The following is a 21,319-nucleotide window of genomic DNA, read 5'->3' on the forward strand; positions in this document are numbered from 1 at the left end:
TGCTGCTCTTCCTCCAGTGGGCTTTTGGTTTGCCTCAAATTCTCACATTTCTTCTGGCTTATTTTGATTAGTCTCATCCAACTGGTTGAAAACAAAGTTAAGGCAATGACTGCTCTAAATTAGGTTGTGCACTTTATCTGAACTCAGTGTCTTACAAACACTGTCCTCGTGACATAAACCTGTAACTTCAGTGATACAGAAATCACCAGAAAACTCAGATTTGATTTAGAAAAGACTTAAGAAATGAAAAATCCTATACTTTTTTTACTCTAAACTTTTTTAAAACTAGTCACATACTTTTATTTTATTCTACTGTATTTTATTATTATTTTTAATTTCCTGTCAGAGCAGCCCTAATGAATAAAACCAGATTGAAAACTGGGAAATATTTTTCCTGAAGACGTAAGTTACACCAAAGCCAAGGAGACACTGGCTGTATCCCTGGTGCTGTTTGTTATGGGCTTCCACGCTCACATACAACTTTATTTTCCATCTGGCTATTGCATTCTATCTCCTAAGACTGGGTAGCCCACCAACGTTCTTCTCCCTGAATCATCCTTCACAAGAAATTTCACAGCACTTCACCACTTTGCCCATCTGTCTGAAATCCTTCCATGACAGAAAAATGTGTCTCCAGCAGACTTAGCAGTGGGCAAGCCCACAAACCTCACCCAAAGCCCTTTTTCTATGAATATCAGAAGGGATGAGGATGGCTGTTAATGTGTATTTCATTGGAAATCACTTTGATGTGATGTAAAAGCTGTGAGAGAAACAGACTTTAATCTCTTTGGCCAGCAGGAATTGACCATGTGCCTTTAAAAATTGCCCCCCTCCTGGAACACATGTAAGCTTGCAAGTCAGGAAATAATAGAGAGACGATTATTCATCCGAGTATTAATACTTCTTCTGATATTATTGTTTTTATTTTTGTGGAGCACAGCTTACTTTGGAGCTGGCCAAGCCTTTGGAAGCTCTCCATCCCCAGATCTGATATCCAAAACAGGAAGCGGATTTGACAGGCACATGCAGCACTATAGGCAAACACAAAGCACCACCGTAAAGGGCTGGCTCTGGCCCAGCTTTGTATGTGATGTTGAAACATTTGGTGTTCTGCTTAAGGTTTCTGCCAGGAAACATCTGTGAGATTCTGCTGCAGATAACAGAAAATGTTTGATCAATCCTTGCTCACCTAAAGAGGCGCTGGGAAAGGTTTGACTGCAGGATCAAAGTGTGCCCAGTATTGGGGTGGCCTGGGTGACCTGAGGCTGGCAGGGCTCTCTGCAGCCCCTTGCTGGAGGTCTTCTCACCATTTCCTTCATCCATCTCCTCTCCATCGGCTGTCACAAATATCTAAGCAGGATTTTTGTTTTAAAGAACCTTTTACACCCTGTGTATCCCACGCAGGGTAATGGATTATTAGCCTACTGACTGAAGCAGAAGTCATTGAAATGATTTCTGGCCAACTGGCAAATACGTTGCAGCTCTCTTTAACAGAGAAAGCCAAACAAAAATACGAGGGTGAAAGTTAGTGCAAAAGAAAAACCCCAAAACCGCTCAGTGCAAACCCTGCTCACACCAAAAGGCTTTTCTTCTCCTGGAGAACACCACAGCCTGAGACACAGCAGAGCTTGGTAATGCTTGGCCCTGCTGTGACATTGTTCCAGCAACCTGTCAGTGAGTAAAATAAGGCTCCCACCTCGAGGCAGGGTCATACAGCCCTGCTGCTCCAGGAGGCCTCAGCACCAGCCTGGGGATCAGCAGGTTCAGGCTGCAACAGTGGTGTAAATGAAACTGCAGCTCACAAAACATTTCTTTTTTCTTTTCCCCAGCAAAATTCAATAGAGAAGTGACAGTTTTTCCTCCCTCTGATGGGACCTCTTGGTTTCATTTCCCTGGTGCTGAGCCACACAGGACCAAAAGAGCAGAGTGTATTTATTCCAAATGCCACCAGGCTGCCATTGGAGCTGAGAACTGACAATGTGGCAGCACAGAAATATCTCCAGTATTTTAACTAATGTTCCCTTAAGCAGCAGGCCGAGGATTTCCAAAAGAAGATGATGTGGTTTGTCCCCTCCTGTAATAAGAAGAAAACAAATCTGTTGGGTGTGATGCTCTCACCATACTGATTTGACACCTTTTCTATAATTATCCCCCTGTATGGCTGCAAACGCCCCTGTGTAGGTGACTTATCTCTCCTTAAACATTGTCACTTAGCAACTGAGGTCGAAAAGGCAGAGATTGGTGTCCTGAACAGCAGTTGCTGCTCCTGAACACATGTAATGTATTCTCTTCTACCTTCCATGGCATCAGTGGTCTTTCTCAAATACTTAAAACAGCAACCAGTGAAAGCTGAACAACTGGTAAAAACAAAGGAACGTTCTTGGCAGCAGAAACTTCTGCCTCAGGAGCCAGGTATGGTCCTTGCAATGCTCTGTGTTGCTCCCAGACAAGCTGAGAGGTGTGTGAACCCTTTCCATCTCTGTTCCATGTGCTTTATGATACCCAAAAGCCTGTTCCCTTCCAGCCCCAAAGCAGAGCAGGGCTGAGGGGTTTGCAAGAGCACAGGTGGAGCTGCCCAGCCAAGCTGGGACCTCATGTTTGCACCGCTGACATTCAGTGAAATTGTCCTAAGGACATTTTGGTAACAGGCTACAGCCTTAGTTTGGCACAATGTTTAATTTGCTGCTAAAGAGAAAGTCAGAGCACCACACCAGGGGAACTTGTGTTGTTTCCTTACTGTGCCCATTCCCTGTCACTTTTTGGAGAGATTCTTGTTTACCTTGAGTCTCTCAATCCCAAGTTGCCTTAGCAACAGTCAGGCTGTGAATGCACAGAGGAACTGCAATTAGACCACATTTGCACCTTATTTTCCCCACAGAAATTGTAGAGGTACACAAGCAACACCTATCCTGGTGTGGAATTGAGAGAACACTACAAACTTCAGGAGTCAAAAAGGCAGCATAGTTTGGAGAGAGTGTCTGTCCTAGAGGCCAAAGCTTTTATAGGTGTAAATCAGGGAGCTCAGGCTGCAAAGGCTTTGAGGGCAGGAGTTGCATTGTGGGCATTGCACAGCACACTGTGAGGTCTGAGCACTATCAGAAAATGGAAGGTGAAGCCTAATTGTTGCACTTTCCTTCAGTATCAGCAAATGGCTCTTTTCCCCAACAGTTAATTAAGTCAGCATAGGAAGCAGAAAGTTTCCCTTGGCTATAAAGATCCCTCCCCTCTGGATTCCATGTCCCGCACTGAAGTGCCGTGGACAAACCAAATGACAAGTGTTCCCAACACCAGTGCTCTCCTGTGCAGCCTCCAGCACTGGCCACTCACTGCTCCAGGCTCTTCTAAAAAAGCCAAATTCTTGAGCTCTGATAAACTGGTAGGGCTGGAACAAGCTCCCAGGATTTAATAAGGGGAGTTGGACTTTGCATGTGGCCTGCCCTCAAAGGCTGGCAGGGAATGGGCCAAATGCAGGGATTTCATGAGTGCCTTTGCCAAGTAATTCTGCCTTGTCCCTCACATCATTCCTCACATGTCCCAGGTTGAGGGAGAGTACAATACAGCACCAGAGTGAAAACACAGTTTTACTTTTCTCTGAGAGGCTGGCTGACCTGAGCAGGGAAGGAGAAAACGTGGAATTCCTCTCTTTGTGCCCACACTGGGCAGTCACTGTGCTCTGAAGCCAAAGCTGATGAGAACTGATTTGTGTGATTGGAGGGAAGAATTCCTCTGGGGAGGAATTCAGCCCTGCAAAGAAACTTGGGACAAGCAGGATGTTCCCGTAAGCAGGAAGGAATGGGGAACTACGCAAGGCATGAGCGCCTCTGGTCACGAGCCATCAAATGGGAAGATGAGAGAGGAAACAAAGTGCATTGTCTGGGGTGCTGGGGCTCTGAAATAGGGGCTGGCTTTAACTGAGAACCATGATGGCATTAAAAGAAATCCCACATTTGTTTAGCAATACTGTGGATATTGGGAATGAGGTATTTTAACTCAAAGCCATCTCTCCATCATCTCACGAGCTCTGCTGTGCCTCTGTGGGACAGCCTTGAGCATGAACTTGACTTCTCTGCTGCTTAGTTTTGATTGTGACTGTGGCATTTTATCTCCTCGTGAAAATTGTTGCAATCAGAGTGTCCTAGACCCTTTCCCTGCAGTTTGAAGGCAAACTGGGAATGTGGACTGTTGGTGCATTTTGAAGGGGAAATTCTCTGATAATAAGAGGTGAAAGGTTTGTAGGTAGCAAGAGGTTGATAGGAATGTAAATAAAATCTATTAACAAAAAGCTTTGGGTAAACTTTGACTTTCAGATAATCAGAGAGGGATGGGTTTGTTTTTTAAAGTACAGAGAAGCACATTTTCCTGATTTCTGCCCCCAAATGTAAAACACCTTTTATTGAAATCAGAGTGGTTATTGCATAACCAATGAAAGTAAAATTGAGTTAATAACCTTCAATGAACAAAATCTCTATTTTAAATTAATCAATAGCACATGGAAAAACCCTGAAATACTGATTTTGTTTCTTCAGACACAAAACTGACCAAATGCCAGTTTAAAATAAAATAAAAGAAGAATTGCCCTGTTTTATAAGTCAACAATTTTTTATTGCCAATTTACTCTCTCAAGGTGTGGGGCTGTAAAATTTGGATTGTTTACGGGATGGAGAAGCACAGATTTCAGCTACCTCTTCATTGCAGTGGGCATTGCCAGGGCTAATAATGCAGTTACAGGGTGATGCTTTCAATGAGGGGTAAATTGTGCCAAAAAAAGCAACACTCATAAATTAGGTCATATATTCCTGTTGTCCAATTGTTTCATGTACCAAGTTTACCGAGTATTTTCTTTAAGGGTAAAGAATAACCAAGGGTATATTGTACAGACCATTCTTCAAAACAAGTTTCCCAAGAATAATAAACACAGGAAAGCAAGTTCATATCAGTTATTAAAAACTCAGCTAATAGAATTTAAAGTAAGTAATTTTTTTGTAGAAGAGTGGAAAAAATTATCCCTCTTTTCCAAGAGAGCTTTCCATGCTAAATTGCACTCATGTACAAGAACTGTAAGAATGCTAAATTTTCAGCAGGATAAATGAAGTTATATATGATAGACTACAATTTAAACCATGCATATTTTATGAGTAAGGAGAAACCATTTATGAAAACAAAAATCCAACTGGTGGTGAGGGTGAGGTGCAAGGAGCGTCCCTGTGCCAAGAGCAATTGTTCTCTTTGCTTCAGAAAGGGGGGACAAGCTCCCGGGGAGCTGTTCCTGTTTCCTTGCCCTTCAGTTCTCAGATGGAAAGCACAAACTGTGTCCATCGATTGCTTTGCAGGTACATTTACTGTATACATTTCCAATCATCAAACCAAAGGCTGGGGTTTGCTTTCTGTCCAATAATCCTCATTTTCTCTGAAATGGGAACTATTGATCCCTTATGTTTCCCTTTAATCCAGACTCTTTATTGCTGAACAAGTACTTTGAAATGTGGCTGTAGGATCACTCTTTCTAAATTAGAGTTTCTCTGCATGGTTTCTTTCCTGATACAAATAACTAGTCAGAGCAGAAGTGTTCTTCCCATTGAAAACCAAAAAAAAACCCTGATTTTTTTTTTAATAATGCTCAAAATCTAGTTCTTGAGTTTAAGATGAATGCACACAGTCTCTATGCAATGTATCCTTAAATGGTTATCCTTAAATAGGCCGAGTGAAGAGACTTTAAAGAACATTCTAAGTAGCAACCTCAGCATCACAAAGGCCTCCATGATCCACCTAAATTAACTCAAATGATTTGAGGAATAGCTACAGTGTTAAATATTCCAAATTTCCACCTATTCATCCTCTACCAACCCAACTCAGAGCAAACTAGGCTGGAGACTGGGACAGTAGAGGTACAGCAGCACAAGACTTCTGGTTTATATCCTTAGTAATACTCAGGGCAGGATTAACTAGCAAGGCAGAACACAATTAAGTTGATTTGGTGATATTGGTAATGTTGCTTTACTCAGCAAATCCTCTTTCTGTCATATTAATTATTTACTGAAGCCATTTGCTACTTAAACTGTGAAAGCTGAAATGCATCTGTGATTTTTCCTTTTAATCTTGGCTAAGGATTTTGTAGTAGATAATCCAGCAGAGTGTTTATGGTAGGTCTGTGATTTCTGTTGCCAAATGAATCTGTGAATGAACTTTGCAGCTCTGAAAACACAGAGCCCTTTAGGATTATTTGCCAAAAAAGCAATTACAAACTGTTTGGAGGCTGGTACTTGTGTGCAGTCTCCTTTTATGTTATTGTTAGCTTTAAAGGGAATTAATCAGAGGGTGAAGCAGAGCTCCCATCCAGAGCTCAGTCAGGATGCTGGAATATGTTTGCACCCCTCAGCACATGGAGGGAAATGTTCAGTTGAAGCAATGCAGGTGGTCAGACCATGCCCTGGATCACACCAATTCCCAGGGCTTTCCCCAGCCCTGGCAGCTCCCACACAGGAATGGGAATTAGTCCAGGGACTGTGCCTTAATTACAGCCTGTCCAAAGGGAGTTTGTCTCTGTGGAGTGTCAGTGCTGCAGAGGAATGAGCCCTTCTGAAGTCCCCAGTGTGAGTAAGGCAGTTAAGGAGTGACACTCTGCAGGCTCCACACACTCATTTTCTATTCTCTGTTTCCCTATTCCAGCTCTGGGTTATTGCTGCTCTCAGTGGAATTTAATTCAGTCCATGTGAAGGCTGAGTGATGGTCAATTTTGCATTCTGTGCCTAAAATCTTGTTGGAAAGACCTCAGACTGGCTGGTGCTGGCTGTAGGAAGAACTGTTTCATAATGGGAGCACAGAGGTCCTCAGCAAAAATTAATAAAGTTCATCAAAACTTCCTTTGCTGCCCAGCCAAAAACACTCTTTGAGATATGGAAAAGAACATTTTTAAATGGAACAGCAACCAAAGTATCTTGTATCACGTAAGCAAAGGTGTCCTTTTTGCCACATGGAAATGTTTCTTATCATGAAAAGTCTTCATTGCCTTCATTGTTCCATTCTCTTGTAATTTTTTTCAGTAGTAATAACAGCAAAGGGAATCATGAATGTTTTGCACTTCAGGAGGGCTTTATAAATGAGAGGCTTCGAGGTGTTTTTTCCTTGACACGGCTGTTCTTTCACTTGAGCATTTCCATTTGGTTCAGTGGAGGCTGCAGCTCTCCAGGTCAGCACTGAAGGACCCTCCTGGGTGAAGGGCAGCTGTCTGTCTGTCTGTCTGTCTGTCTGTCTGTCTGTCTGTCCTAGCAAACACAAGTATTTTCCTTGGACACTCCACCCTGATGTGTTTTGGCTCTGTCCAGGCCAAAAGAGTTAATCTTTACTCTACAGAAACCGTTGGGAAGCTGAAAAACACGACAATGAAGTAACAGCAGAATAGAGCACACGAGGAGGATGAACACTGTATTTGCCGAGGGTTTTTTCTGTTGTTGCACCAGAATAGGAAAGGTGAGATATTCCTGATATTCCCTTTTGTGCCTGCACCTGCAGCATCAGCAAGGAGGAAGAAAAGGCAGATCCTGGACTGATGAGACACACCAGATGTGTGAAAGCATGGAATGAAATAACAGCCAAAACGGTGAGAAAGAAATGAAGAACAGCATCGTTCTTTTTTTTTAACTTTTAATGAGGCTGGTGTTAATACACCGGGGCCTCATTAGCAGCTTACAGACGGCACTGGCCATCTCAAAGCTGCAGCTCTGCCTTTGTTCTTGGTGGACACTCCAGGGATGTGGTACCGCAGGGCCAGGCACAGCCAGCCCGTGGCACTGGTGACATCTAGAGGACTCCAGCTCTCGGCACCAGCCACAGCTTCGTGCAGGGGAAAAAGGATAAACTTCCCAGCCGTGGGGCATCTCCTGCTGCCCGCTGAGCTCATCTCACAGGGATGTGGCAGAGGAGGACATTAAAAACCTCTCCGTGTGCACTGAGGAAACGCTCTGCTGGAGTTTCAGGTTTCATTTACTGAGGATGTAAACTGCACTACAGCAAGCAAGGAATAGACCAAAACCTGCTACTTCACTGCTGTGAGTGACTTGTCAGGAGCCTGTGTCTGGGGAAGCTCTGACACTGTCCCCAGCCCGGGGCCCAGTGACAGGGTGTGACACAGAGCAGATGCAGCTGCTGTGCCCTGGGAGCATCTCTCCTGCTCCCCTCCCTGTCACTGATGGGATCTTGCTCTGGAAGCAGTGCACAAATAATCACAATTATGACAACAACTGCAGCCCCTGTGCATTGATGCCTCTATTTCCTGCAGCCCTAATGACAGGCAGGTGTCAGGCAAGATGAACAAATACACAGACACGGTGTCAGTGGGAGCTCCAACTGCTCTGCAGGGCTGCTGCTTCCCAGCTCTTGTGGGAATGTCACTGCAGAACCTTCCTGAGAGCCTGGGTTTGCTCACTTTGGTGCTGGCAGCTCTGACTCTCCCCTGGCTCTGGAGTGTTGGCACAGAGGCTCAGTGGCAGAGCTGCTCCAGGGTTTGCTGGCAGTGGGGACACCAGCCTTCCCCACATCCCCTGTCCTGCACAGCCAGAGGTGCTTTCATCCTCCCTGCTTTTTTTACAGATCCCTTGTTTCTCTGACATTTTCCTCCTTTAAAGCTGCATGAGAACAGTGAAGACTAGCAGGCAAAGTCAGCCTGACCCAGTGCTTCAATGGCAAATATTAAACTGCAGCGCTCAGAGAAATGATGAAATCTCTACTGGTAGAATTTAACAACCTACTTACACTGGAGCCAACCAGGAGAGATTTATAAAGCTGTAAAATAAGCTAATTCTGTTTTAAATTATTTCAGAACCTGAAACAGCACAAGCTGTCTTTAAAATCAAAGGGCAAATCTGACATTAAAAAATGAGATTATACATTGTGGCCAAAATTAAATGCTGTTGACCCAATCATATAACAAGCATTTGTGAGGAATAGCAGGGACAAGGGTTTCTGGGATTGTTTCCACTCAAAGAGAAAATTGATGAGTCTCCATTTCTCTCAAGCCTCCAGTCCTTGCTATTCTCAAAGTCCTCCTCCCCATGACACCCTCCCATGCCCAGGATGCTCACTCCTCCTTGGCTGCCCTTTTTTCCTGCTCTCAAAGGGCTGTGGGGACAATCAGTGCCCAAACCAGGCCCCACGTTTGCAGAGCGTTTCTCAGAAAACCCCTTGGGCTGCAGAGTCAGGCTGGGGACTTGCCCCAGTTGAGGTTTTAGTCACCCAAACCCGGGGACTGTCACCGCTCCATCCCCGAGGCGTGTGTCCCTGTCACCCACTTCAGCCCAGCCTCCTGTTCATTCCGCGAACAGGAGCGCTGACACCCGAGCCCGGCGTTTGCAGCACGGAGCTTTTAGGCAAAGCAGGATGCTGGCCGCGCTCCAGGACATGCAGTTGTTCTCTGTTTATTACACCGAACACGCCGTTATCCCCATCGCACATCTGAGTAAGCGCCCGCTCCTTCAACCGGAACGCTCCGCTCGGAGCTCGCTGCCTCTTTCCAAAAGGCTGCGCGGTGTTTTCAGACACTGATTCAGAAATGAGTGGCCGTGTCCTACTGCTTTAATTAGTCACAAGGAACCGAGCAAGTGGAGCAACACGGGCTGGGTCCAGATTTCTCCTCTAGAGAGGCACCGGCGGCAGGGGAAGGATGAGCGCTGGGAATCGCCTGTTCCAGAGGGAACACGGTCATTGCCGGGAGTTTTGTGCCTGCCCGCCCTTGCCGTGGCCGGCGCTGTCTGTCTGTCCCTTATCAGCCCGCTGTTATAACTGAGCGCTGTTATTGCAGCCCCGCTCGCCCCATCCATCGCTCTATCTCCAAACCGCACCGGGCTTGTTTTTTCCTTCCCGCCTTGATAAGAGCCAACAGATGTCAGTGCAGCCTGAACAACACGGGCCGGGCTCCGCTCGGGGCTCTGCGCTCCTGCAGGAGCATCCCCGGGTGGGAGTTCTGCCGTGGGGGATACCCTGTGCCAGGGGAGGCTAAAAATACACTGCCCCGAGTATTTTTAAAAATAAGTTTCGAGGGTCCTTATAAACACACGGGGGTTTGTTGACAGAACAAGACCGGCTCGTTGATGCTGTGTGTTATCCTTGAAAACCTGCTCTGTTTGTGCAGGGAGTCCCATGACAACCTCAATGCCACAATGATCTCAACAACAAATGTGTCCCTTTATCTGCTGGAGAGGGACAGGGGGGAAGCAGGAAGTATCTGCAGGCTGTAGGAAAAGCAGTCAAGAAATGGAAATAAGCTGTTTTATCAAAATATTGCTTTGCTGTTTTCACAAGTGCGATCCCAGTGGGTTTCCAGCCCAGCTCAGGGCACCTCTCCTGTGGCAGGTTAATGCCAGATTTGTGCGTGAAAACCAGTAAAATCAGTGGAATTGGCGCAGTCATCTGAATGGAGGAAATTTGACAATGGGATTTTGTCCTTTTGCCATAACTGTGTTTTCAGGAGACACCTCTAGGACAGAGAAGGCCTCTCTAGGAAAACTCACACATGGTCTGCTACTGGGAAGGGAAAAAAAAAAAAAAAAAAAAAAAAAAAAAAAAAAAAAAAAAAGTATTTTGATATTCCTGAAGGCAAACTGGAGCATGAAGCCACAAACCGAGATAGGCAGGGGAAAACCAACCATTAAGATAGCCAAGGGGAAAGGTAGCAAGTTTTTATTGTATTTGAGAGTGGAAAGTTTGTACTTTGGAGCTTGGATAGTGGCAGTTGCTGGTTCTGTGCCTGGTCTTTTATCCCTCACTGCAGTGTCAGGACCAGAGAGGAGACCAATGCTGGATCAGGGGATGAAAGATCTCATGGAAACCTCACACCTGCACCAAGTTAATCAGGATATTAATAAGTTGGATGCTTATCTACTCAGCTACACACCACACACAGTGAAGTGCAGAGCTTTGTTCCTGGTGTCCAGAACTTGTCCCTGTGGCTGATGGGAACCAAGATGGACTGGAAGGGTGTCAGCCAGAACTGGCACTTAGGGCAGGACATTGTTCCCTTCCAAACTGTATCCACATGCTCCAGACTCTCCAAGTAAAGACTTTGCCTTTTTTTGTCTTTGTTCAAGTCTTGGAATGGCCTTGAATGTCCCTGATGGAGGTGGCTTTGCTCAGCCCACACCCCCTGAGCCCAGGTGGGAGCTGAAAGCTGCTGTGCAGTAACAGCAGCACAGTTTGCTGACCATGTCTTCAGTCACCTTGCCATGGCCAGAAGCACCAATACCTCTTGTCATTTTATATCTGAAATACACTTCAAATGGAGCTAATTCTACCTAATCGTGCCTTATCTGTGCATCAGGATGTTTACTTTACAGATGAGCCACCTTTTAGATTAAGAGATATGATGAAGCCAGTGACGGTGACTTTGTGCTTATAGGTATCAGGAGCTCTTGATTTCCAGACTTCTTCAGAAAGAAGACAAAAGATTAACAGTTCAGATTGTTCCTTGAACAATAATTTAGGAATCCATGATCAAAATTAGCCACTTAGTCACCATTTTTGCCCTAAACTACAATGCAGGAAACAGAGAAATGACAGCAAAATAAGAGCTAAGTGAAGGAAACAACCAAAAGCAAAGAAAAGATAGAATCTGCTTCAGCTAAAACTAATGGGAAACTCTCACAGTCTGTAGTGGGTGTTCAGTCACATAAACACTGAGCAAACCCTACAAATGTAGATTCCCCTCCTTATGCCCTAAAAGCCTTGTTATATAACTGGGTGGCAGGATTTATTTTCAGGGGTGCTCGGCCCCCTTTGTTGCTCCAGCCAGGCTGTGCACAGCAGTCTCAGGGCCCATTTCAAGAGCTAAGCCTTCACTCAGATGTCTTTAACCCTCATGCCAGGCTACAGCCACCTACACTGGAAAAGCTGAGTGCAAACTGGGGCCCTGTGGGAGGGCAGTGCCAGCAGAGGGGCTGAGACACGCTGCTCTGCACCAAGAAATGAGCCTTGTACACATGGTTCACTTACTCTAACAGTGATGGGAGTCTGAGTTCAGTCAATTATTTTCCCTCCCAAGGTACAAATAAATGCAAATTTTACTCATCTACGTTTCTCTTGCTGTCGTATTTCCTAATGTTGATCCAATTTTTTTTTTGCTGATGTGTCCATGTCTCTTCTTTTAACACTGCAGTCTCACAGTGGTTGCCTCTTTTCTTCCTTAATATTTTTTGTATTCTCAGATGGCCCATTCTGCTTTTTAGCCTCTCCATCTTTCCCCCCCCATTGCAGATGGTAGAAACAACAGAATAAAAACACAGAGATCTGCATCTCAGTGCTCAGGAAAAGACAACTCTCTATTCCCTTCCTCCCTCCTGAGAGTTGGGGAGAGGCAGATCTTGAAGGTAATTTCCTCTTCTATCTTTGAAACCGTGTGATTTCAAAAAGCTGTCAGCCTGTGTCATGCAGTCTTTGCCCAGGTGACTTTACCACTGCTGTGACTTAACCACAATATGTGACTTTACCCTTGCTGTCACTTTTTGCCACTAACTAAAACTGCTGTAAGGGAAGTGATGAACTGAGCCTGGCATTGTTAACAGCTGGAATTCAAGAAGCTGCATCTATGCTGTAACCACGGGCAGGGCCACAGACAGGGCTACAGCAGGATGTGAGAGTTCTGATTTCCTCAAACAAGTAATTTGTAAGTTTTATGAGTTATTCTAGGGGTTTGGAATAATAGGATGAGGGAAAGCCTGTTTTCCACTTTGGAACCCTATTTCATTTTCAGATTTCCACTTCAGAGGATGGACATGACAGCCAAGGTAGGCTTGGTGTGCTTTGCCAAACTTGGCACCTGCACGGGCAAAGTCTTCAGAGTAACCAAACCAAGACAGGCTGGCCTTAAACTTGTCTTGCTGCGAATTGCACCAGCAGGAAAACTCTGCTTGCCTACCCCCAGAGCCAGGAGAACAAATTTATAGGCTGAATGTTCCTACTGGATTGTCATTTTAGTTTTTGGCTTTGTTTGTCTCCTTCACAGTCCTCAAAAGAGTTCCCTTTCCTTTTGGCAGGTGGCACATGGACAGATCCCCCAAAACCAGCCTGTTTCAAAGAACTGTCCTGTCTCTAAGTACAAGATTTGTCTTCTCTCAGTGTCTCTCCAAAAAGCACAGGAAGAGAAAGAAAACTATTAATAATCTTCTAGGCTGACCTTTACATTTTCTCGTTATATTACATTCTCAGGGGTGTGTTCATCAGAAGAACGAACTCTGGGTCCCAGAGGAGAAGGCATTACAGCAGTGGAGACAGAATGAGTCATGTGGGCATCTTGAGCCTGAAGTGAGATGGATTTATTCCTGCAACAGGCAGCAACTGCTGCCCAATCCTGGGCTAACTAACAGTGATGTGCAAAGTGAATTTCCCTGCTGTGTGGTGATTTCATTCTTACTAATTGCTGTACCAATTGCAGGAGATTTTGAAAGGGAAATTTGCATCAAGAAGACACCCAACTTGTGAGCAAGCACCGAGAGGAGAAATGGAGATTTCAGTGAGAACCACACGGGCTGTTTGCAGAGGACAGGCTACAGCTCAGAGAGCTGGTTGGAGAGCCTCAATTCCAGAGTGCAGGATGTGTGGCCAGGCCCCAGAGAGCATTAGTCATCTCATAAGTGAATGCTCAGAGCTGGCCGGAGATGAGTACAAAATCCAGCATGACAAAGCTGGCAGGGCTGTGCTCAGGGAACGGGGCTATGGCCACAACCAGCACCATCACACCATCACCCCAGGCCAGGTAAACTGAGAGAACTGAGGAGTTCAGTGTGAGGTTTGTTGTCAGAAAGCAGATGTGGTGCCTTCAGAGGAAGTTCACCAGTAACTTCTCCATTGGATGACGGCGCTGGCAGAAAATAACAAGAAGTCACTGACTAATGTGTTTGTGGCAGGAAGTGAATTAAAAACGGGGCACGAGAATGGCACAGGTCTCGATGTCCTTGTCTCCAGCGTGCTCAGGTGTTGTGTGGAGGAGCTCGGGCACAGTGTCCAAAACCCCGAGCCCTGCATGGACCAGGGCTCTGCTTGGCCCCAGAGCATCCTCACCACGGGATGCCGGCTCAGGTCCCGACCTGGCAAAAGCCGGGGTGAAAGGCCAAAGCAGCGTTGGCTGCGGTGGTCGGGGGCGCGCTGGGGGGAACGGGAAGCGCTGATCCCGCGGGGAGGGAGCGGAGCCCGCCCGGAGCGCTCCTGTCCCCCCGGCCCCGGGCGCTGCAGGACACAACCCCCGCAGCTCAGGATGGGGGGGGGGACAGGCGGGGGCCGCTCCCCGCGGGGCCGGCGCTTTCCAGAGAATACGGTAACCATGTCCGCATCACGTGCGGCTCCCGCGGGCCGCGGCGCGGGACCGGCCGGGCGGGGAGGGCGGGACGGGACGGGACGGGACGGGAGCCGCGCTCCGCCGGCCGAGCGGGGCCGCTTTAAGAGGCCGCCGGGCGCCGCCGCCTCGCCCTGCCCGCCCTGCCCGCCCCGGCGCTGAGACAGCGATGCCCGCGGCGCCGTAAAGGGCGGGCGGCTCCGGCACCATGGGGCTGTGCTACAGCCTGCGCTCCCGCCTGGCCGCCGCGCACCCCTCCGCGCCCTACGGCAGCCGCGCCGAGCCCGACACCCCCGCGGCGGCGGCGGAGCACGGGGACCCGCAGGTGCGGCACCGGCTGCGGCAGGACCTGGTGGCCAAGGAGCGGGCGGACAAGAAGCGGAGCAAGAGCATCGACAAGACGCTGAAGGCGGAGAAGCGCGAGTACAAGCAGACGCACCGGCTGCTGCTGCTGGGTGAGCGGGGCCGCTTCGCTTCGGTTCGGTTCGGCCCGGCAGGTGCGGGGCCCGAGGCCGGGGCCGGTGCCCGAGGCCGGTGCCCGAGGCCGGTGCCGGTGCCCGGGCGGGCGGAGGGGGCGGCGGCCCGGGGGCTCCGGGGCGGGGCGGGCGCGCACGTGGCGGCGGCGCCGGGCGGGGGCTCCGGGGGCTCTCCGGGGCTGCGGCAGCGCGGGGGGAGCGGGGCCGGGCTTTGCCGTGCCCGCCCGGGGGGTACCGGGGCTTGGGGGACGGTCTGTGCCCGGCTAAGGGCGGGAGGAGCCGAGGAGCCCCGGCCGAGGAGCGGCCGCACCCCGGGAAGGTGATGCTCCATCCGCCCGCCCGGGGGTACCGGGGCTTGGGGGACGGTCCGTGCCCGGTTCAGGGCGGGAGGAGCCGAGGAGCCCCGGCCGAGGAGCGGCCGCACCCCGGGAAGGTGATGCTCCATCCCCGCGCCGGCCGCTCTCACCGGGACAGCCCCCTAAGGGGGAAGCCCGCGTTGTCCCTGTGCCGGAGCGCTGTGCCGCTGTCCGCAGGGCGGTGCGGGTCTGTCTGTCCAGCGCTGCCCCCCGAGCACCGGCCCTTGTTCCCTGCCCGGCAGCTCGTCCCTGCCTTGCACTGCGCAGGGCTCACGGGCAGGGATGCTCCTGCTCGGGGACGGCACCGGCATTGCATTCCCCAGAGGTGCCCTATGGAAAGGCGCTTTAATTATTAAATTATGTGATGTCTGAGCTTGTGTAGTGCACAAACCCCAAGCCAGGCAGGCTTAGGATGCCATGGTAAGTCGAAGGAGGCAGGAAATGTTTCCACTCCTCCTCCCCCCCACCAGTGCAATGCAGGTGGAATACAGGAGCATCTTGGAATAACAGAGAATATTTTCAAATGTTCACAAATAATTTAAGCTCCTCTCGCCCTTGGAGCATGCATGGTTCTGTAGGGCATAGACAGCAAAATTTGGCCTTCACGTTATTGGTGTGTGTTTGCAGCCTGTAATAGAGGAGCAGAATTTTAAGGAGCTTTAGAAAACAATACTGGACTTGGTTTTCTGCGTCTTGGTGGTAAAAGTTTCTATTCCAGAAATCTTTTGATGTGGTTGCAGCTTTACTGATGCAAGTCTGTTAATAAAGGTGTCCCTCCTTCTCATGGGAAGGGGGTTGAGCAACACTTGTGGGAAGAGTAAAGCTCATGTGCTGTGACTGTTGGTGAGGAATCACACCTCTACCCAACGTGCATTCCTTTCAAGCACACCACGTAGGTGTGTTATCGTTTGCTGTTTGGTTTTAATTTATTTCCAGTTTGTTCTGTAGCGAACAAGTGCGTGAAGGAGGAGCCGTGAGAACTTTTCTTTCTTTGTAGATTAAATAAGTCAGAAAAAAAACCCCCAACAGCAGGGCTAGTTTTGATGTTAATCTGCGAGCCGTTAAGTCATAAAGGCTATCTGATACAGGCTTCTGTGGGCACTATTGCAGTTGCCTGGGTTTTAATAAAGAGCTGGGTTTTGCTGCAATGACATTGAACACTGAGTGAGTTAAACAACACATCTGAGTGGTTTGGAGTTGTCTATGGTGAAGCCAACAGAGCCTTCTTTGTCGAAATACTGATTTATAAATCTGATGGATATGAGTCAGTGTTATGCTGGCAGTCGTTTATTATATTTCAGCCTGGACTTGAATAGCAGGAAGTCACTTTTTGGCCCTCTTGTAAATCTTGGGATGCCTAAGAGACCCATTTCCCTGCTCCTTGCACAGGGACTGTCAGTTTTCCAGTTAGCTTCCTTCCCTTGCTGCTTCTCCTGCATCCCACTCTCACTGTTGCTTGGAGAATTTTCTGTTTCTAAACTGGAATATGAAGTTTGGGGTATATTTGGGGTACATGAGCAGGTATTGCTGCCACAGCTGAGTGTGTCTGTGCTGACATTGCTTAGGGATTGCACACAAATGGAGCAGGAGGGTGATGTTGAATGCAGGGGGCAGGAGCATCCAGCTGGGATTTAAAGCTGCAGCTGAGTCTTTCTCTAAGGAATGGAGTTAGGGTGGGGGAAAAGTGCAGAGCCAGGAATGTCTCCTTGCTTGGGCTGAAGCTCAATAGCAAAAGCTGCAGCAGATACTTGGAGTTTCTCACTTGTGTTCCCAGTTTTTACTTGACATGCTCCTATAGGAGTGCATGGCTGACACGGACAGCAAAGGACGCCAGGGGTGCCAGCTCCTTCTTTGAGAGTAACAGATTTTAAATCAAAATTGCTCTGATATTTCAGCTCTGTCCTGTCCCCAAGGCTAAATTAGTTGTATCATATGGCTGCAGAAGCTCATGCACTTCCAAGGGCTGTGCTGGGAATGTGGAGTGTTCCTTCCTATGGCTGGGCTGTACAGGACACGGGGAGTGCACAAAGTCACTGTGCTGTGGGGTTTGGTGTTGTAGTGTGTGTGTAACTTACGTGTCTGTTACTCTGAGTATCACTCAGGTTATGCTCTTCAGCACACCTGATACTTATGTTCCCACGTTGTAGTTCCTTTTGTTGGGAGGACAAGTTCATAATTTTATCTGCATGCTCAGGGATGTGCAGTGTAGTTACTCAGTGGACAGCTTTATGCTGTTAATTGACTTAGGTTTCTCTAATAATTTTTCAGTCCTTTTTCATCACCACTGTTGTATAATCTCAAGCCCTGGAATTTCTCTTAATTTCAGTAGAGCAAAGATCTTGCATCTGCTCTGTTTTGCAGGCAATAATCTGACTTTGTATTTTCAGCGGAGTAGTGGGAGGTTTTTTTGCTTTGTTTTTGTGAAATGCTCCACCAGGTGTAATCTTACTGGATTTTGTTTAGTGAACTGTACGAGTCACAACTTCAAGATTACGATCACTGTTGTGTTGGCAGCATAGTGTGAGTTCAGGGATACTATTGGGAATAGGAGGTGATTTTTCATTGCATGGGGGTTGTTTTTTTGTTGGAGAACAATCCTGGCTCTAAAAGTGAAAGTCTGTGGTTATGGGGGGAAAAGGTATTAAACTTTGTCATAAAACAATTCTCATGTGCTTTCTTACTGGTGATAGTAATATGGCTTTTCCTCTATCTTTTTATTTTTCTTTTAAAGACTTGAAAGTATGAATCTGTTTTGTTATAATGGAGTGAACTTGGGCTGGTCCCCTCTCAGTGCTTTGCCAATCTCTGTGTACTTGGCTTTTTCACTCTCTCAGGCTGAACTCTTGCCTATGTAAGAAGTACTTGTAGCTTATTCCCATCTTGGAAAGGAACTGTGGATATTAATATATAAATAGAGATTTATGCACTTGTCACCCAAAATATTTATATTAAACTACAGCTTATAAAATAACAACCATTCTGAATCTTCCCTACATCAGTGCTTAAGTAAAAAATGGTTTTAACAGAAATATTTATGCTGGTGCAAATATGAATATCGGGTATGCAAATGGCAAGTTTTTATGGGGAAATATATTCTACAGAAGGAAAACACAATTTAAAAAGTGGGGAAATATCAGCGTGAAGACTGACCACAGTCACCCTCTCTGTGTGTGCTGCATGGTGAGCCCCTGCCCGCCATAGAATTAAAGACTTTCTTGTATGGTTTACATTGTATTTTTTTCCACAGGGCTGGTGCTTCATTCAGGGCACAAGATGGATGTTGTGTAGTGAATGAGCAGCTATTCAATATTCTTATCCTCCTCATACAATGTGTCACCCTGTGCCCTATTTGCGACACTCCATCCATACCCTGTGCTGAATAAAGAACTGTTGAACTCTTCATGCTGTAGCACTGATCACTGCAGGGACTGAATGCTTCACAAATGTCAGTGCATGGCACTGCTGTGAAATGAGGTGGTATCCTCCTCCTTTTGTGGATGCTGGAGGGGGAAATGCCACCAAAGACTAAAGCTGAAATTGTCCAAAGGCACCACTGATTTTATATGCCCCGTCTTTGCCAAACACTAATTTTAATCCATAGTACCCAACTTTTTTTTTTTTTTTTTTTTTTTTTTTTTTTTTTTAGTAAATACTTTCCGTATTTAGATCATAGACCTCATTGCTGTGAACACTCAGCACTTTTGCAAAGTGGGCTTTAGGTGCTCTGAAGTGCAGCCCAGGAGTGAGAAGCACAGCTGGTTATCCCTGATGGAAGCTGTGTGCTGCTCTGCTGGTCAGGGCAGCTCTGTGGCAGACTGAAGCTGTAATGGCAAATCCCACAAAATAATCCTTCTCTTGTGGTGATCCCCTATCTTGCTAGCTCACAGGGAGGTGGTTATCTTGGGACTGCTTCTCTTGGGATGGTATGGGAGAGGAAGACACCCAGTTGTAAAGACAGGCATGTGCTCAAGCACTTCACAAAATTCCATCTTGTTGACAAGATTTTCACTAATTTGCAGCCAGTTTATTTCTTGTGCCCCATGTATTATTAGCTGTAAGAGAGGGCACATACCCTGCTGAAAAACATGTTATCCTTCTCAGAAGATCATGTAAAAGATGTACAGGACAAAAGAGACTAAAAATGTTGAGGGAATCTTTATCCTGGTGCGTCCTAATTCTCAAAGCCAAGATTTTTCACACTAAACATCTTATACTGAGTTGGAATTAAATTTCCCCTTTAAGAAAAGCAGGAATAGGACAAAAAAAAAATCCTAGGGAATGCCTGTGATGTGTGTATCTTGTAGCAGCCTGTACACTGTGATACCAGCTGGAGAGGGAGCAGTGTGCACTTCTCCAAATGGACTGTCTTTAGTGGTGAAGGAATTACAATATTTTCCAATAGGGCTCCCAGTAATTACCAGATACTACAAGGACACTTGGACATGAGAATCTCTGTGGTTTCCATCTGCCCAGTGCAGACATGACAATCCTGCTGTGGACAGCAGGGAGATGGAATGCTAATTATGCATCTTCCTTTGCAATGAGGAGCCTCTGCAAGAGGAGTCCCACTCAGTTCCCACTGCTGTATCCAAAATGTGATGCCTTTTCAGTCTGTAAATGGAGATCTTCTGGATTGGAATATGTTCACCCCAAACAAAAATAACTGGGAAGCTTTGCAAACTTTAAGAAAGCTTTACTCACTGTGCAAGCAATGCTGGCTGCACCTGTGATGTGATTTGTGATTGATTGATTGCTGAATCTCAGAATAACTTTGTGTCCTCAGCAGTGAGACCTCTATGCTTTAGATCACTTAATAAAGTAATTTCTCTCCTGCTCTCATTTTAAATTTCATAAGAAGAGGAGAGGCAAGCTATTTCTCATTTCCTGCTCTGTTTTGTTTTGGTTGATTTTGTTTTTGTTTGGATTTTTTTTCCTTGAGAGCTCCTGATAGTGACTTTCCTCCACATAAACAAAAAGATCATTAGTCTCAGGCAGACACATGATGTGGAGAGCTTCAGCCAACATATTTGAAGTTTGGCAAAGTTTGAGCTGCTTCAAACAGGGTCTGGCAGGGGAAGGTGTCTGAAAATCTGGAGCTGCTCTGCTCTGAGTGTGTGAGAATGGAAGGCTGCTAATGGATGGCAGTGCTGTGTGAGGCAAGGTGGATGTTCTCTACAGGGATCTGAACTGCAAACTAATTACTTTCCCAGTTGTAGCTAATGCTGGAGGGATGCTCTGTGCATGTGTAAGCATGAATTTTTGTGGGAAGGGGGTGAGGAGTCTGAAGGATCCCCTGATCCCCAGGACCAACCATGGCTGTGCAGTCACACAGCAGCATAAATGTCCATAGTTTCTCCCTTTCCCCAGCAGAGATGCCATCTCTCTGCAGTGGTAATCTGTTGTTTTCACTCATTAAATGCCTGGTGGCATAAAGATCATCATCCATCACTCTAGAGAGGCTGCATTCATCTGTAGCCATGGATCTAATTTCAATTATCCGAGAATTTTTATTTTTAAAGCTCAAACTCCACCCCAACAGTGCTCTCTTTCTGACTGACTTTTTCGAGCTTGTGATCCTGTTGCTTGGTCAGCACCGTCTGCTTCCAGAGCAGGCAAAATGTCTTGCTTGCTTCTGTGCAACTGCTGGCACCATTCTCCACTGGGGCATCTTCAATTGATCTGTCTCCTGTGCAAGGGCTTCCCTAGAGGAAAAGCCTGGAGGAGTGCAGTTAATTACACGCAGTTCTCCCCGGGCTCCCTTAAATTTGGGAGTGTCCTTATTCACAAATATGCATGATTTCATTGAATTTCGTTCTAATTGCTACAATTTAAAAATGTCAGGAAAAGAGCTTGGCAATTCCCTGGTGTGAGGACAACTCAGATGCTTTTCATGAGAAAGCCCAGTTACCAGGCATATAAATCCATGATGGTTGAGATATTCAGACCTGAAGAATGTGTCTTGAGAAGAGAAGTTGAACTCCATGACTTATTCTTATTGTTCCCCTGCTCAGTGAAGCAATTGAGAACCAAGCCATGCAAGCTTTATAAATAGCTCAGCCAAAGTTTTCTTTACTTCCTCTAATGTGTTCCCTCTGCAAAGAAAACCCACAGTGTCTGTGTCTGGGCAGCATTTTAAAAGATCTGTATGTGACTAAGAGGGCAGAAAAGTTGAT

General features: G+C 46.8%; 1 protein-coding gene across 1 annotated transcript in view; it reads left to right on the forward strand.

Annotated features, from left to right (window-relative positions):
* Positions 1-14,522: 14,522 nt before the first annotated feature.
* Positions 14,523-21,319, forward strand: part of GNAS (GNAS complex locus) — a gene marked incomplete at its 5' end in the record, with an annotated part of 134,066 nt that continues 127,269 nt past the window's right edge. The window contains one exon of the mRNA XM_083873406.1: positions 14,523-14,769. Within this exon, the coding sequence (XP_083729532.1) occupies positions 14,523-14,769 (247 nt within the window). The remainder of the gene's footprint in view (positions 14,770-21,319) is intronic.

Source organism: Zosterops lateralis (genome assembly GCF_965231275.1).
Source record: "Zosterops lateralis genome assembly, chromosome: 16".
Taxonomy (NCBI): domain Eukaryota; kingdom Metazoa; phylum Chordata; class Aves; order Passeriformes; family Zosteropidae; genus Zosterops; species Zosterops lateralis.